This window comes from Excalfactoria chinensis, chromosome 5 (assembly GCF_039878825.1).
Source record: "Excalfactoria chinensis isolate bCotChi1 chromosome 5, bCotChi1.hap2, whole genome shotgun sequence".
Classification (NCBI taxonomy): domain Eukaryota; kingdom Metazoa; phylum Chordata; class Aves; order Galliformes; family Phasianidae; genus Excalfactoria; species Excalfactoria chinensis.
In genome coordinates, this window is record NC_092829.1 from 37,308,034 (window position 1) to 37,323,715 (window position 15,682).

The window sequence follows — 15,682 nt, forward strand, 5'->3', positions numbered from 1 at the left end:
ATTTATTAGAGCAAATTCTCAGCTACAAAATACTGATTTTCAGCATAGACACCACCATAAGCTGTGCATTTTCACCACCGATTCTCCACCAATCTGTACCAGCAGGGGTGACTTGCTGTCAGCACTGTTGAAATGCATCACCCACCACCACGCTATGCTCATATCCACAGTTTGGTTGTCACAAACATTCAGCAAACATTGATGACTGTCAGTGAGTGCCACTTTTTCCATGTGAGCAAATTCAGTGACACTCTTTTGCTTCATCCATGCTTCCATATCAGACGCCTTTTTGTCAGACTGCCCCTCTGTTGCCATCTGTTTCATGGAAACAAAATGTAATAGAATATATTGGTGGGCAGGTTCAAGTTCTAGTGCCATACCACCAATATCCACCTGACCTTGTGAGCCAATGTAGTAAATTAGGAGACATTATTTTAGGAGCAGCCCTTGTTGTAAATAAATTATATTGTCTTTCCTTTTGGGTGCAGGGAATTCTGGTGTTGGAAATACAGTTGATATAAAAGAGCAGTTTTGATGTCACTAATTCTACAAACCTAAATTGGTGTCCTTTAAAATTAGTGTTTATTTTCTAATCTTTCAGAATAGAGTAATTAAAACAAAAATCTAAATTAAAGTTGTGCGTGTTTCAACTGACAGCTACAACTTTTGAAATCTATCCTTCTGACAGAAAGTCTTCAGTTTCTATAAGTCTTTAACCTCCCTTTTAATATGGAACAGAACTCAATCATTAAACACAAGATTTTCTGGGAAGAGTGAAAGCAAAATGGAGATACTTTTAGCTTATATTTCATGCTTTCTTAATATATTTATATATTTTTTTAAAATGTATTACTTAATGTTTTCTCTTTCAATGTAGAGCTTTCTTTTTTTTTTTTTTTTTTTTTTTTTTTTTTGTGACATATTCCCATATTTTTTCATTCATTTTTCTCTGTAGATCTCGTAGTCCTCATAGAAGGCATTCTAACCGTGCCAGTAGGAATTCAACAAGTTCATTGACTTCTGTTGGTAAGAAATGATTATTCATTTAAGCTAGGATGTTTCTCTGAAAATGTGATGTGCAATAAAGACATAGGTATAATGCCTGCACTGTGAATATCGCTACCATAGTGATCAAGAGTTCATGATCATAAATGGCTTGCATGTGAACAGAGAAATATGTCTATGGTTAGTTACAAAAAATTGTTAGATTGGTATTTCTAGAAGGCCGGAGATGCACAAGCTTAAAATCCCTGCTATGTTCAAAATACTGTTCAGTAATACTGATTTTGGTTACTTTTAAAACACTGGAAGTTTTGCTGTCAAGGGGCACTTAAGTCTCACATTGTCCAGCCTGGCTATCATATCACAACAAACTTTAAATGAAAACAAGCAGGCTGTCCTAAGGAAGATATTCTTCATTTCCTAAGAGTTCATGCAAGCATTATTTCCACTGTTGTACTGGGATTAACTTCTCAGCCAAGCAGTGAAAAGATGCTCACTGTTCATAACAGTATATTCTTAGGCTTTAGATCTTAAAATTTTGCATGTGTTTCTGCTAGATGTAGCCTTATTGTTGCTTCCGCATTTGTGGAAATACCTTATCTATATGAAATACAATCATTTTAATTCTGAACTCTGTACTTTTTTCTATAGAAAAATTAATGGAATCACCTATGTGATAAAACTAGTGCTAGTGAATCTATGCCAGATTCATGGAACCTTAGCCTTTAAAAACTGGAAACACAAAACTCATAGAGAAAATGAGTTTACAGCAGAAATGCCATGACTACTAGTTAAGATGGATCTGAAGCCAATTCTGCTGTGACAAACTAGAATCTCAGAATGTTATCAGTGTTTTTGATGACTTGACCTAAAATTGAGAATATAAAAGAATTAGAAGATGAGTGTGCATGAATTTTTAATTAACAGAAATCAAAGCTTAAAGATATTTTTCATACTGGCTACTCCAAATTGCAGCTTGGATACACGAGGTACTGTTCTAATTCTGCCCTTTTCAACCTAGATAACAATGGGCATGTGATTGATCTGGTAAATGATCAGCTACCAGATGTCAACATATCAGAAGAAGACAAAAAGAAGAACCTTGAATTACTAGAAGAAGCAAAGAAAGTGAGCGAAAGATTTCTAATGCGCAGAGGCAGAAAGTCAAGAAGCAGCCTCCCTGAGTCACCCACAGGTAGGTATAGATTTTAGGACACAATTTTAGATTGTACTTTGGAAATCTGCAAAAGCACAAATAAGTACAAATAAGTATCTAGGTCAGAATCCCTCAGCTTCTCTTCATTTTTCAGTACAAAATCGAAAAGATCAATCTCAATATTTAGATTTAAAAGTGGAAGACAGTGTTTCTAGGTTTCTGAACTGTACACTGCAGTGTAACATGAAAGGAGGAAGAGTTTCAGTCAGAATCTTAAACATACAAACAAAAAATCAGAAATTTCTCAAGATTTTCTGCCTCAAGTTCCTACTGTAGATAAAATGAAACTTTGACAAAATGTTCATACTACAGGAAACCATACCAACCAGGTATAACTATACTTTTATTCTGGATATAGTCATTAACTAAGCTAAGTGAATCAGATCTTCATTAAAAAAGAAATAGAATAAATTTTTCTGTTCTGGAGTGTCATTAGAAATAGTTTATCTTGTATGAAGTGTTTGAGGGCCAGGACAGAATGTCATTTTGTCAATAAACAGAACTATAAATTACCTCTGAAATACCAAATCAAAATAAATCAGGTTGGCACTTTCTGTAAGGAGATAAAATTTATACATTTTTAAATTAAAATTTCCTTTTTTTTTTTTTCTTTTTTTTTTTTTCTTTTTTTTTTCCTAAATCTCTTATGAGTCCTTCTCTTGTGTCTACTTCTCTGACGGACTCTAACAAAACTGAGGGAAATGAAAATTCTGTTATATAAAAAAACTTATTAGTTTGCGCTAAGTACATGAGCCTATTCTAAGATCCTAATAGTCAAGTATAACTTGGAAATTAAAATGGCTGCACAGGCTTTGGAGAAATGTGGCTATTTGATAACTGCGAGACTAATGTTTTAATTTTACCTGAATTTTCAAACTTCAGAAGAAATAAGCTTCGAGAGTAAAATTACTTTCTATTTTTTTCTTTATTTTTTTTTCTTTGTTTTAATGAAGCGGTTTCGCCTACCCTTAGCCCAAAAGTTTCACCTGTAACATCTCGGAGCAACTCTCTCACTCTTCCTGTTCCATCAGGTAAAAAAGAAAATGTTTATCATTTCCTCTGGAGAATAAATTAATCTACAGATTAAAGCATCTACTTGTGAACGTGACAAGGCTCATTAAGGCTTATATATTTACTTATATATCTTTCAGTGTTATACTTTACTCTTGTAGTGCTGCTTCCAGGCTACAGATTACTTTAAACTTTTTAATAATAGAATTTTGTTACATTTTGAAGATCTTTCACTTCTTATACTTCAGGTTTTATGTTTCTTTTTAAATAATATTTTATTATATTTTGTTCTTAGTGTGCTATATGTAAGTTTGTGTGTATGGATTTGCTAATGTGTGTTATTCAAATTTTTTGAGCAAAACCATCAGGATTTAATCATACTTAAATCACATGTGTCTTCCTAGTGTCCGATGTATGTCCAGCCACTAGTGTTGAGTCAGTATCTCCGGTTCAGGTAAGAAAGAGCTGAGTATTCTGTATAGTAACCAGATTATTAAAGTACTGCATCTGTCCTATTTACCCTGAGGAGAGTGAGTGTTTTCAGTACCTTCTTCTATGCTAACGTGAGATTATTGGCATGTTTTTCCACCAATTCAGGAATTAATAAATGTTAATTCTGAAGTCTTAAATCCAAGATGTAATAAGCACTGAAGGATCATACAGAATTGTTAAGTATATTATATGGAAAAAGATGTAATATAATCCTAATCTATGGAAAAAAATAATTCCTAAAATTACTTCATAAATAAATGGGCCAATGTAAAATATAGATATATTAAAATTGTATATTAAAGATAATCCCTTAATGTCTGTATTCAACATTTGCAGCATAGATGTGAAAGCAAATCTTGTAAGACAAACAGTTTTTTTCCTTACTTTTTTTTTTTTTTTTTTTTTTTTTTTTTTTTTTTTTTTTTTGCTAGAATAACAGAACTTTTAAAGAGGATGACAGGCAAACTGCAGAGGTAAGTGTTTCATATGGTGTTCCATTAAATCTGTTTTTTTCCAAGCACGTATGCAAGTTATTTTTGTGACTAAATAAACTAAGAACTGTTTGCTAAATGAACAGAAAAGCAATACTCAACAAAGGAAAAAAAGTGTACTTAACTAAGAAACTGCGAAGCACCAGCAAATGTACTGGACAGAAACAGGCTACAGCTGTGCTCTGCATTCTACCATTCACACATTTTTATTCATGCTATATCTTAATTCAAATCAATATGCTGAGCAACTTTAGTTCTAAAGTTAAAATACCCACTTCAGCTACTTCAGTGTATGCTTCTATTTCAGATGCATGAACGTTTCTAGACCTATTTAGCTGAGTGTTACCATACTTAGTATTGGATACTGCTGATAGGATGTTACAACTTAACACTGCTATTTGTTGAGCAGTTTATGTGAGTGCTTTTTAATTTGCTTCAGGTAGCATCACATGGCACTTTGAAAAGATTTTGTCATGAGTGGATTAGGCAATGCTTTAAATACATAACAAAATTTTGGAGCAGTAGCTACAAAGGGGAAGAGTAGCAATGCACTCGGGCCAGACCCCCAAAATGGAGTGTGTTTGTTGCCTTAAATTACTGACAAAATCTGCAGAAGTGCAGATTATATACTACAGTAGAGAAGGAATAAGCAGTTGTTCTGTCAGTTCTAATAGAGACTGCAACCAAATTATAACCTGTGGTGATATATGTAGAGTAAGATTCTTTATAGTTTGCATGCACATATTCTATACATCTGCCTTAGTTGTCTCTGTATCTTACTGTATCACAGTGAGAATAGAATGACTAACACACCTTAACCATATTTCCATAATCCTAAAACCTCTAATAGCCTTATATTTGGCTGGTAGGACTTTTGCTGTTAAAGCTGGATGATAATGAAGTTCTGTGCACAAAGTAAAATGGTGCAAATTATTTATCTAAGGTAGCAATAGAATAGAAGAAAGATAAGGTATGGATTGGTGAGCAGAGTGATCAAGTAGACTTTAATGAGATGTTTCAGCAGTATTATATAGAATCAAACAAACCATTAGAAATGGAAGTAGACAGGAGCGTGGAGATGTAGCAATATAAGGAGAAATTATACTATGTGCTTTATGTTTGTGTACAAGCCTGTTCTTTTTCTTTTGGGAGATGAGGAACAATCAAAAGTGTTTGTTTTTTTGTTTTGTTTGTTTTTTTTTTTGAAATCTAGAAATTCTATAACATCTGAGGTGAGAGGAATATACTCACGCAAACCTTATGTTAGGATGATCAGCTTACATTAAGGTGATGGGAATCCTGGTTATATGAGGATTTCTGGAATGGGAAGGGTATTATCTTAAAGATTCAGAGAAGAGATTCCCAATTCATCTTTTTTCAAGTGCACTTAAAAATAATTCTGTTGTTGACAGGACATGTTTAAAAGCAAACATCAGTGTGAAGAAAATCAGATTTGTTTCTCTGTTTTATTTGTATCCCTCTACTTTCAGAGTGTTTCCAAAGGATTAATGGATCGGAGGCTGAATGATCAAAGAAAGATTTCTCAGGGAAGGCTGGTTCCTCGTTCTGCTGGTTTTGAAAACCCCAAAGAAAAACTCTCTGAACAAAAAGAAAACTTTGATCCACGTAAGCATGTAGATACTTTACCTAAGTGCTCCTCTTCAGGTAGTGATGGTGGCAGAATGTCTCTTAACACTTGCTTGAATGTCTGTGAAAATGAACTCGGAAAATCCTTCCTCAAGAAAGCAAAAGAAAATGATGTTCCTTTAAGAACCTACCTATCGGGACCAGGAATAGGAAATATAGACTCAAAGCTAAAAAGTCCTGTTCCAGAAATGAGGGATCACAAAGTTTCTTTCAAACCAGAATTTAAACTGTGTGGGCTGCGTCCTCCTCTACTAAGAGCTGTATCATGGGATAGTTTAGAGCCTGGTCAGAAAGATAAAACACCCATGAAGATACCATCTGAGGAAGATAAAGGCTTTGTTGTTGGTAATAAATCCAGTAATCAAACGAAAGCATTCAAAGACCTCCAAATCCAAGTTCAACCTGTTCGGATGCAGAAACTGACAAAACTCAGAGAGGTGAGTCCTGATTGTATCCTGCTTTAAACTTATTTTTGTATCTTACTGAACTTTCAACTTTCTTAGCCTTATTTTTATCATTTCAAGAAATATAATGGGTTTTAGCAAAATCAACATAATATTGTATTATTTGTCTTTTGCAACTTCAGTAAACTGTAATCTATAGCTAAATGCCATGGAATTACTTTGCTTCCTAGTTCACTCGCAATATGCATCAGCTGTGCAGTTGTCTCTTCAATATGCATGTGTGTTCTTGCACATGCATGTTTTTGCCCTCAGAAATAATTACAATACTAGTGTCAAGCAAACTAATTGCTTTCATTATGACAAAAAGGTGAGTATAAATCACAGTTCCTCTATTTTGCACAGTTTACATGAACTATAAACAGGAAGCAGTTGATTAACAATCATGTCATTTCTAAAACATACTTACAAGTAAAATGATCTCTTCTGGTTTCTAAGAAGAATTTTAGTTCTGAAAAATGTTTCCTTCCTGAGGATATAATAACATGCTCTTTAAAAGAGTCACTTAGGCTGTTTCACTTCCTTTCTTTCACTGCACTGTGCTTTTTCTGCTCCTTCAGAATTTTCCTCAGGACCAGACTCTTAAAAAATGCTAACAGGCTGATTTCCGTGAAAGGAGTGAGACCTGTATATAAGCTGAATGTTTCACTTAAGTTTAGAAATGGTTACTATAATTTTCTTTATGGGCTTAAAACCTCTTGCAACTCAAACTCTTTGTAAGTGTTTTTTGTTTTAAAAATTGCTTCTACCTTGTTCAGTTGGGTGTTTTTTGAATCCTGTTTACCTTTTGGCAGTCTCCCTTTTAAGGGCAGTAGTTGTATCATTCAGGAATACTGAACTTTGCAATAATATTGTATTTAAAATACCTCAGGGGACAGGAAGTTGGTCTGGTATGGTTTTTTTTACTACTTGAATACCCTTAGAGAAAGTCTTATAGTATCCAGAATTTTAGACCTGAACCCTAAGAATTAGCCATTATATTGGGGAGAAAAAAAAAAAAAAAAAAAAAAAAAGTTACATGGAAAAAATAAACCACTAACGTAAAGCGGCCAACTTGTATACACATGCTGTAAACAAAACAGGACATTTCCCTTCCTCCCCTTTATAAGTTGTAGTTCCTTTCCTTAAGACCATCATAATAATGGTAAGGAGAGCCTCAAATTCTGCACTTTGGTCATTGTATTTTTTGGGAATGTCTGCTTGGTTATTCATCTTTTCCTGTTTATATAACATATATACACTTACTACATATGTACTAGAAATGTTTGTTATAAAGACACTTGAGCCAAATATTTTTGAGCATCTTACTGGCTGTTAAACACAATTAGTAGTTATAACCAAACAATTAACACAACATGAAATGTAATTCCAGTTATGAAGGATTTGTGCTCTGACTCTAATGAGAATTATTTTATAAACGAAAGAAGACATTTATGAATTTTAAATGAGTTTGAAAATATGAAAGTAGAAAATGCGGTAATAATAGAAAGAATATTGATGAAGTTTAATCCTTTAGTGTACATTCTTTTTACCTGCAGGGAGTAGTGATAGAGTACAGTAGCAATGAAGCTTTGATGTAAGCAAATCCTACTGAATAAAGTGTCAATTTAATGTATCTTATATTCTGATTTTCTCATTTTGTTTATGGATACTTGCTTAGTACTATGGCTATATCTAACAGTGCTTTTTACATGCTCATTGATTAAAATTCCATTCTTCAACTAGAGCAGGGGGAAACATGTTGCAAATTTTTATTCACGTGACCAGGAATTTTGCAAAATAATGCAAGCATGGAATTTGAAGTATGCAATATCAATATTGTAGTAACTATAACTTTATATAAATATTTATGTTTATTAAATAAAGTGAATGTTATACTTAGCATTCATATGTCAGAGCTCTTTACTTTGAGACTTTTAATTAAGTTACTTGGAAATGTTATTGTTTTTCTTGACAGGAGCATATTTTGATGAGGAACCAAAATTTAGTTGGACTTAAACTTCCTGAACTTAGTGAAGCAGCTGAGCAGGAAAAAGGTGCTGTATCATAAAAGTTTGAAGGGATGTGTGTTTGTCATACACTGATTTTTTTATTTTATTTTTTTTTATAATTAATCAGTACAGAAAAATTTTTGTTTCTTATTCTTCAATTACAAAAGTAATTTCAATGGAACAGTAATGGTGGAGGTTAGTAAGTGAAGATTGTGAGACAAGTAACATACCCTTTGCCCTTCTGGGAAGCAGGAATAGAAGAATGCAGTGTGAAAGGTGCTATTCTTTGTGCACTCTGAGACTGTTTCATAAGACATTAAAGCTTCTGTTACATGGGATTGGCTGAGATATTACATTTCATGTTATCTCTGGAAACAGTCTTATCTTCATTCTGAATGAAGCAAAATGAAGACGCTTACTGTCTAGTTGATAGTATTATTCCTATCACTCTGTTAGTATATTTCCCAGAAATTGTTTTATGCACTTTGTCTGAAAGTGTGAAATAGGTGATGTTTTACCAGTCTTTTAAACACTTAGATCTGAAACTTCTGGGGAAAACATTATGATAATCTACCCATTATTTGATCCAGCTTGCCAACAAAAATCTCAAAAGTGTCACTAATATTTTAAGTCTAGTACACATCTAAATGATAGCCAGCACATTAAGGGTCAGATTTTCTCCTGGATGGATAAAGCAATTGAGAGGACAAATCCTTAGCTCATTTGTTAGATAGACTTTTAATTCCTTACATTGCCATAAAAGCCACTTTGTTCTTCTTAACTAGAGTTATAATTTTGCATGAATAATAGGAAGTAGCCAGCTACTTCAGTATTGCTGTTGTGAATCAAATATATTGGCTCCAACAAATTTTGTAGTTGATACCAAGTTATTGTGATTGACTTAAAAATGATGTTGCATCTATAGATGTTTGGAAAGCTGGACTATATTAGGTTGGAGACATTTTGGTGTTGGGCCATGTTTTTTTGAGGTCATACACAATGGTTCTTAAATAATGAGATTTTTAAATATAAAAGAATAGCACAGAAATAAAATGTAGCTAAAAAGAATCTAGCTTTCACAATTGTGTTTTCTGCAATTAAAAAAATCTGAGCTTTTCCACATTGTTTTGAAAGTCTAAGAATCTGTTATGCTAAATGAACAGGAAGACTGTGCTAAGATATCTTCCTAGGTCTTGGATTAAAACTGGGGAACCTGACTTTCCTACAGGAGAGTCCTCCTTTAAATTTTGTCAAGGTAAGAGGAGACAATAAAGCAATTATTATTAAAAAATAAATAAATAAAATTAAAACTAAGTAACATAACTTTTAAAAAATGGTATTTGAACCATATCTTAGTCCTTATGAAAGTGAAAATTTGCTTCTTTCGTGATCTGTTTCAATGCAAATGCAGTGTGAACAACACATGCTGTAGTGATAATCCACCATAAAAGTGAACAAAATCTGTAGTAGTATGATAGTATCCATAGTATAGTATAGGAGTAATCATTTTGTGAGTTGGCATTTAAAGCCTAGGAAATGACAGTACTATATTATAAAATATAAGCTAAACTATTGAAGACATGAGAGAGCTATCCTGGTAAGGCCCACGTGCAAAATGTCAGATATTCTGGTAAAGAATTTGGATTCAATTTGAATTTTAGAGAAAAATACAAGAAGAATTTTTCAGTGCATTAGAGACTGTCAGAGTACCAATTACTTCAATTTTTCTGTGTTAAGAATGACATTTGCAGCAGTGGTTACCCTTATTGCACCTGCTCAGAAAGAAGACAGAAGAGATGAGTGATGCATCGCTGTATGTAATCGAAGAAGGAATGTGCTTTGCTAATAGGTGGACAACCTTTTCTTATTGCCCTGCTTTTTTAATGAGTAGAGATGGAGTAGAATCCTCATTAAATTTAAATAAGTAAATAAATAAATAAAATAAAAAAGTCACGGTTAGGTTTAAAAAGTACTATTTGACTGTGAGATGCTGACTTGGTAACCTCTCAAATAACACCTAAAAGGTTTTTATCTAAAAATGTCTTTAGGTCCTTCGCCTCTCCCCTCCCCCACTGAAGAGGAAGAGACAAAGAATAGCTCTGATGTTATGCCTGGCATTCCTGACATATTGCTGCGAAAGCTACGTGTGCACAAGTCTCTTCCAGGAAGGTAAAAGCTCTTTGAAAGTAGCAATAAATCATTTAAGGCAAGGCATACTAACAGTTTTCAGTGAACTCCCTTTCTGGGGTTCCACTTACTGGGGATTCATGTATGTAGAGAATTTGCTGCAACTAAAAATGTGCAACACAGATTTTCTGAATAGTTTGGGGAGCACACCAACTTTCAATGATTGACTAATTCTCCGATTAGTTTCTAAGTTCTACATAAAAAGTAGAAAACAACTTACACACTACAAGCATGCTTTTATATAGAACTTCTACTAATCTGTCCATTCCTGTTTTTTGGAATTGCTGCTGTAGATATTAAATCATGTTGGAAGCGCTAGTATCTCTTCAAGCCAGAAGTTTTTCAGTGGAAAAATTTGGATGTGGTAAAATTTGCAGTTTTTCTGCATGTGATGATTTCTCTGTGAAAAGAATATTGTTATTCTGCAAACTCAGTTGAACTTGCAAGTTCCATGTCCTTGTATACAGGTAGGCAGTTATCAGCAGATTGCTTAACATCTGCTATGGCTCAAGGGTTTCCTTCCTTATTTATCTTAGAAGCAAGAAGTCTGCTGGAGCATGACAGGACATGTTCCAATGGCGAAAACATTTCTTGGCAAACTGTTTGAGAGGGCTTTAAAGTAGGAGCAGTATGGGAGTGGAATGCCACTAGGAACATGGATGTTAAACCAAGGGATGGTACAGTACTGTGTGAGAGTGGCAAGGCTAATAGGAGCATCAGTGCTGATTGGAGCATCGAGGAGTACTGCAGGTTCAGGAGCATATCTGAAGTGTTTACACATGTCAGCACATGCAACATGAGGGACAAGTGGGGATGAACTGGAGGCTTTGGTCCTTTCTCAGAGCTATGATATCATTGGTACTACTGAGACTTGGTGGGGCAAGTCCTATAGTTGAAGTGTTGGGATGGAGGGCTATTAGTTGTTCAGAAGGGACTGGCAGGGCAGTCAGGGTGGAGGTGCTGTGCATAAGGGAGACATTAGTCTGTACAGCCTTTGTCACTGGGGCAGAGAGACTGGATGAGGATTAAAGGGACAGATAGCAGTGCAGATGTTGTGGGTGTCTACTACACACCACACACCCAGGACACTGGCATGAGCTATTTATTCTATATGCAATTAGGGAAAACCTCAGGATTGGTTACCTTTGTCCTTATGGGAAATTTTGAATTCTGAGACATAATTTGGAATATCATGCTGCCACAATAAGTCTGGGAAATTGCAAAACCATGCTGAAAATATCTTACTGAGTGAGCCATGTAGGAAAGGTGCTGTCCTTGATCTGTTTGAGAGTAGGGAAGGCCTTGTGGGTGGCTGTCTTGACCGTGGTGATCATGAATTAGTTGAGCTCAAAGCTTTTAGTGTAAAGAAAAAAAAGTGGATGGTTGTTGCCCCAAGCCCTGAATGCCATCTGTGATTATAATAATCACAAGATTTCAGCTGTCAACACAAATAAAATATGTAAAGATAATAGTTACAAGTGTAGTCTATTTGTTGACCTGCAATTCTAAAAGGATATTTTCTGGCTTGCTCTTCTATTTGAAATTTATAACAACGTAGTACAGATATTCATAACAGTATTTGCAAACTGCTAGAAACTTTGGTTTATTTCTGCTAATACTCATATGATACTTAAAATGAGCAAACTAACAAATAAATAATAGTGGTTTGAAAAAAAGGAATGGTACGATATTTAAGGGAAAGACATTCATTGTTATTACCAATTAAATATTTCAATTTCTTTGTTTTTAAGAGACAAAACTAAAAAACTGAGTTGTTTTGCTTTTATTTCTAGCTCCCCTCCACTTACTGAAAAAGAAGTTGAGGTAAGCCTGTTCTTAAACTGACAAATTTAGACAGCAAAGTGAGCATTGCTCTATGTTCATTGCTATAGCTTCTGAATATCACAAGCTCTAATTCTTGATTAAAGAAAAATATTCTGGATTTACTTAACATTTTTCAGTTATGTGAAGTGCATTTTGTCTTAATAAATGTATTCTATATTTAAATTATTTATAATCTTGGATATGCTCCTGAATTATTTGTACCTTTTATTTCATGTTCCTCAATTTTAAGCAACAACCTTTAAAAGCAGGGTTTGAGAGAATGTTAAGCACTTGATCTTTTGCTTTTGGTGGTAGATGTTTATCCCTTAGGTAAAACAATGCTAATGGTGAGCTCATCCCTGGATTTCCTCTGCACAGACTGTCTGTTTAAAAACCTTGGGGACCCTTGGAGGAAGTCCAGTTAGAAAACAAATTCATTGTGATTCTAATGCTTCTGGTAGGCTACTTCCGTCATTGTGTCTCTGCTCTACTGATCTCCCAGAGAAACATTCATGAAAACATTCACATTATTAGAGGAAGTAATGCGGTCTGATATTTGAAACAATTTTTAAATGATATTTTCAATTTTCTTTTTAAGTCTTTAATATCTTAGTATATTTAATATTTTAAGCATCGAAGCTTCTTAAATATATACTGTATTCATAACTCGTTACTGCAAACTACATTACAGTGGCACTGATATTAAAAATGTCTTCTTTTAAATCCAAACAGAATGTATTTGTACAACTTTCCTTGGCCTTTAGAAATGATAGTTATACCTTGGAATCAAGAATTAACCAAGCAGAGAGAGAGAGAAATCTTACTGAAGAGAATGCTGAAAAGGAACTGGAAAACTTTAAAACAGCCATTACGGTAAGAAAACAGCAATATTTTCCTGAACTACACTTGTACAGATGCAAGTGCACACATCTTTGAAATGTATATCTGTGCTTGCTTACATTTATCCTAAATTCTATCCCAAAACTTCATTTTCTACTTCTTGAGCTCATTATGTAACTCCCTGCAGAGGAGAGAGCATTTCCTGCCAGAGTGGGCCACTGTTTCTGAAAATGTGTAGAGGATGTTGCTCTACATCTAACAGTTTTCAGTTATAAATCATTCATATCTGAAGTTCAGTTCTTAGAATAAGCCTCTGACAAAGTTAAGAGCATATAGAACTGCAGTTTGAACACTGATCCATGCTCTCCTGGACAAGACTGTTTTTAGCAGTGAATTTGCAGTATCTAGTTAGGTGAGATACTGAAATTATCTTAATCCTGAGTTCAAGAGTTTGTAACCTAAGGTCAGTGAACTGCAGATAATAGAACACTGCACTGGTAAGGGAACAGTGAGGGTTATGTGAGGGGATACATACATGTGGTATTAGGAAGAGGTTATAGACTTGAATACTTTCCCATTCTAGCTGCCCTTCATGTTCCTTTGTCAGCAGTAATTTTCAGTTCTTCTCACCAGCTTTCTTTGGATTTTCTAACTGAAATGACAAATATATCTCTGAGCTGTGTTATCTTATGTGCTGTGCACAGTTCTGTGCCAAACAAAAAGAACAACAACAAAAAAAAAAAGGTGCATAGATACCATGCTGCTAACTGAAATAGCACCTTCCAAGAAGGTGTTGCTATAGATCTGAGAAATTGCTAAGAAAACATAAAATTATCTTATTTGTCAAGAACATTATGTGATAAAGGGTGTAATTAATAAAAACAATGATATTTACATCTTTTTATGTGGAATTTCAAATCTGCACGTACAGGTTGCTACTGGGAAAAAAGTGTGGAAAACGTTTTGCAGATCTTGTCTCTGTTTAAAGAGCAAGCAGAAACAGCCTGTAAAATCTCAGGCTTTAATAATCATAATATTTTACATACTGTTTCTTCCCAATTAGTGTAAAAGGGCTTTTTCAGCTGCAAAAATCTAGTTTGTTACATTTGACGTGCCAAATTATCCCTAATTAGGCACCAACAACCATGTTGCCAGTATTGGACAGCTGCAATCAGCTTTCACAGAGTCAGATTGGTTAAGGTTAGCAAAGACCTCTGGTCCAACCACCTGCTTCAGTATGGGCATGCAAAGCAAGTTGCTCAGGACTGTGTCCAAGCGGTTATTAATAATCTCCAAGCAGGGAAACAATGCCTCTGGGAAACGTAGACCACTGCAACATTTAAATTGCTTGCAATATTCATCTCTATTATTGTCTTACTTTTGGAATTCTTGAGACCTTAACATCAGATTAATTTTCTGATTTAATTTGACTGAAATATCTTGGAACTAGTGGAACATAAAATGCCTTCTTAACACCTTGAGCCAAGCAAGTAAACATGTTATGTGTTTCAGGAATCATTTGTTAGCTACATGTAAAATAAGCTCAGTATTTGTAGGTAAGTGTGTTGGTAGGAAGTCTTGATTCATAACTGATTTCAAAGGAAAAAGAATTGCAAGTGTACTCAGTCCTTCTTAAACTCTTGAAAAGCATGCCTACAATATGCAGTAATGCACCATTCTGTGTCACGGTTTCAGCACTTATTTGGTAGTTGAGTGCTGTTCCTCTAGGGTGAATTCATCAATACACAGTTCTGCCTGGATGTGTCTTATACTTGTTCTGTTACTCAGGCTAACTGATCTGAACTAAGAGTTAGAAGACATAATAGTAAGGCTTATATATTTTCTCTTCAGTCTTCAGCTCACTTGTGGCATCACTATGAACACAGAGAAGCTTACCAGAAACTGCTGGAGGATATTGCTGTTCTGCGGCGTTTAGCTGCTAGACTATCTAGTCGTGCTGAAATGGTTGGAGCCGTTCGCCAGGTAAGAACATCACAGAATAGCCCAGGTTGGGAGGGACCTCAAGGATCATGAAGCTCCAACCTCATCCCCCCCCTTCCCCACCACAGGCATCCTTATGTCTAGCAAATATATCCTGGCTGCACATGATTATTTCTTGGTTGCTGTTTTGATTTTTAGTTGTTGGGGTTTGTTTTGTTTTGTTTTTACCAGCCATAGCTGTAGATTGTTATCTCTTTGAATTTTGTCATTTTGAGAGATTAAAGACATTTATTAGAATGTCAAAGATGACATTCCTTTTAGTCTGAAGCGAAACTCAAACAGAATTGCATATTATGTAGAAGTTATGTAACATCTGTAAAATGGGCATATATATTATTTAGAACTATAGCTGCATCACAAAAAACACTTAAAATTAGGGCAGCATTTTTGAGTCAAAAAAGCTCATCTAGATTGTCAATCTGCCCTTGCAATAGGTGAAGACAGACAACTTGGAACAGCAAGTTTAAATGAGAATACTGCAACATATTCTCAGGCTCAACACTGTTATCTTTGCCAAAT

The 15,682-nt window shown here is 34.6% G+C and overlaps 1 protein-coding gene across 1 annotated transcript in view; it reads left to right on the forward strand.

The window, feature by feature from the left end:
* Nucleotides 1-15,682, forward strand: part of IRAG1 (inositol 1,4,5-triphosphate receptor associated 1) — a 55,037-nt gene that overhangs the window by 29,102 nt on the left and 10,253 nt on the right. Inside the window, exons 9-19 of the mRNA XM_072338945.1 lie at nt 956-1,026; nt 2,024-2,197; nt 3,172-3,249; nt 3,634-3,683; nt 4,153-4,194; nt 5,703-6,296; nt 8,278-8,356; nt 10,360-10,480; nt 12,292-12,322; nt 13,055-13,195; nt 15,014-15,145. Coding sequence (XP_072195046.1) covers nt 956-1,026; nt 2,024-2,197; nt 3,172-3,249; nt 3,634-3,683; nt 4,153-4,194; nt 5,703-6,296; nt 8,278-8,356; nt 10,360-10,480; nt 12,292-12,322; nt 13,055-13,195; nt 15,014-15,145 — 1,513 coding nt within the window. The remainder of the gene's footprint in view (nt 1-955; nt 1,027-2,023; nt 2,198-3,171; nt 3,250-3,633; nt 3,684-4,152; nt 4,195-5,702; nt 6,297-8,277; nt 8,357-10,359; nt 10,481-12,291; nt 12,323-13,054; nt 13,196-15,013; nt 15,146-15,682) is intronic.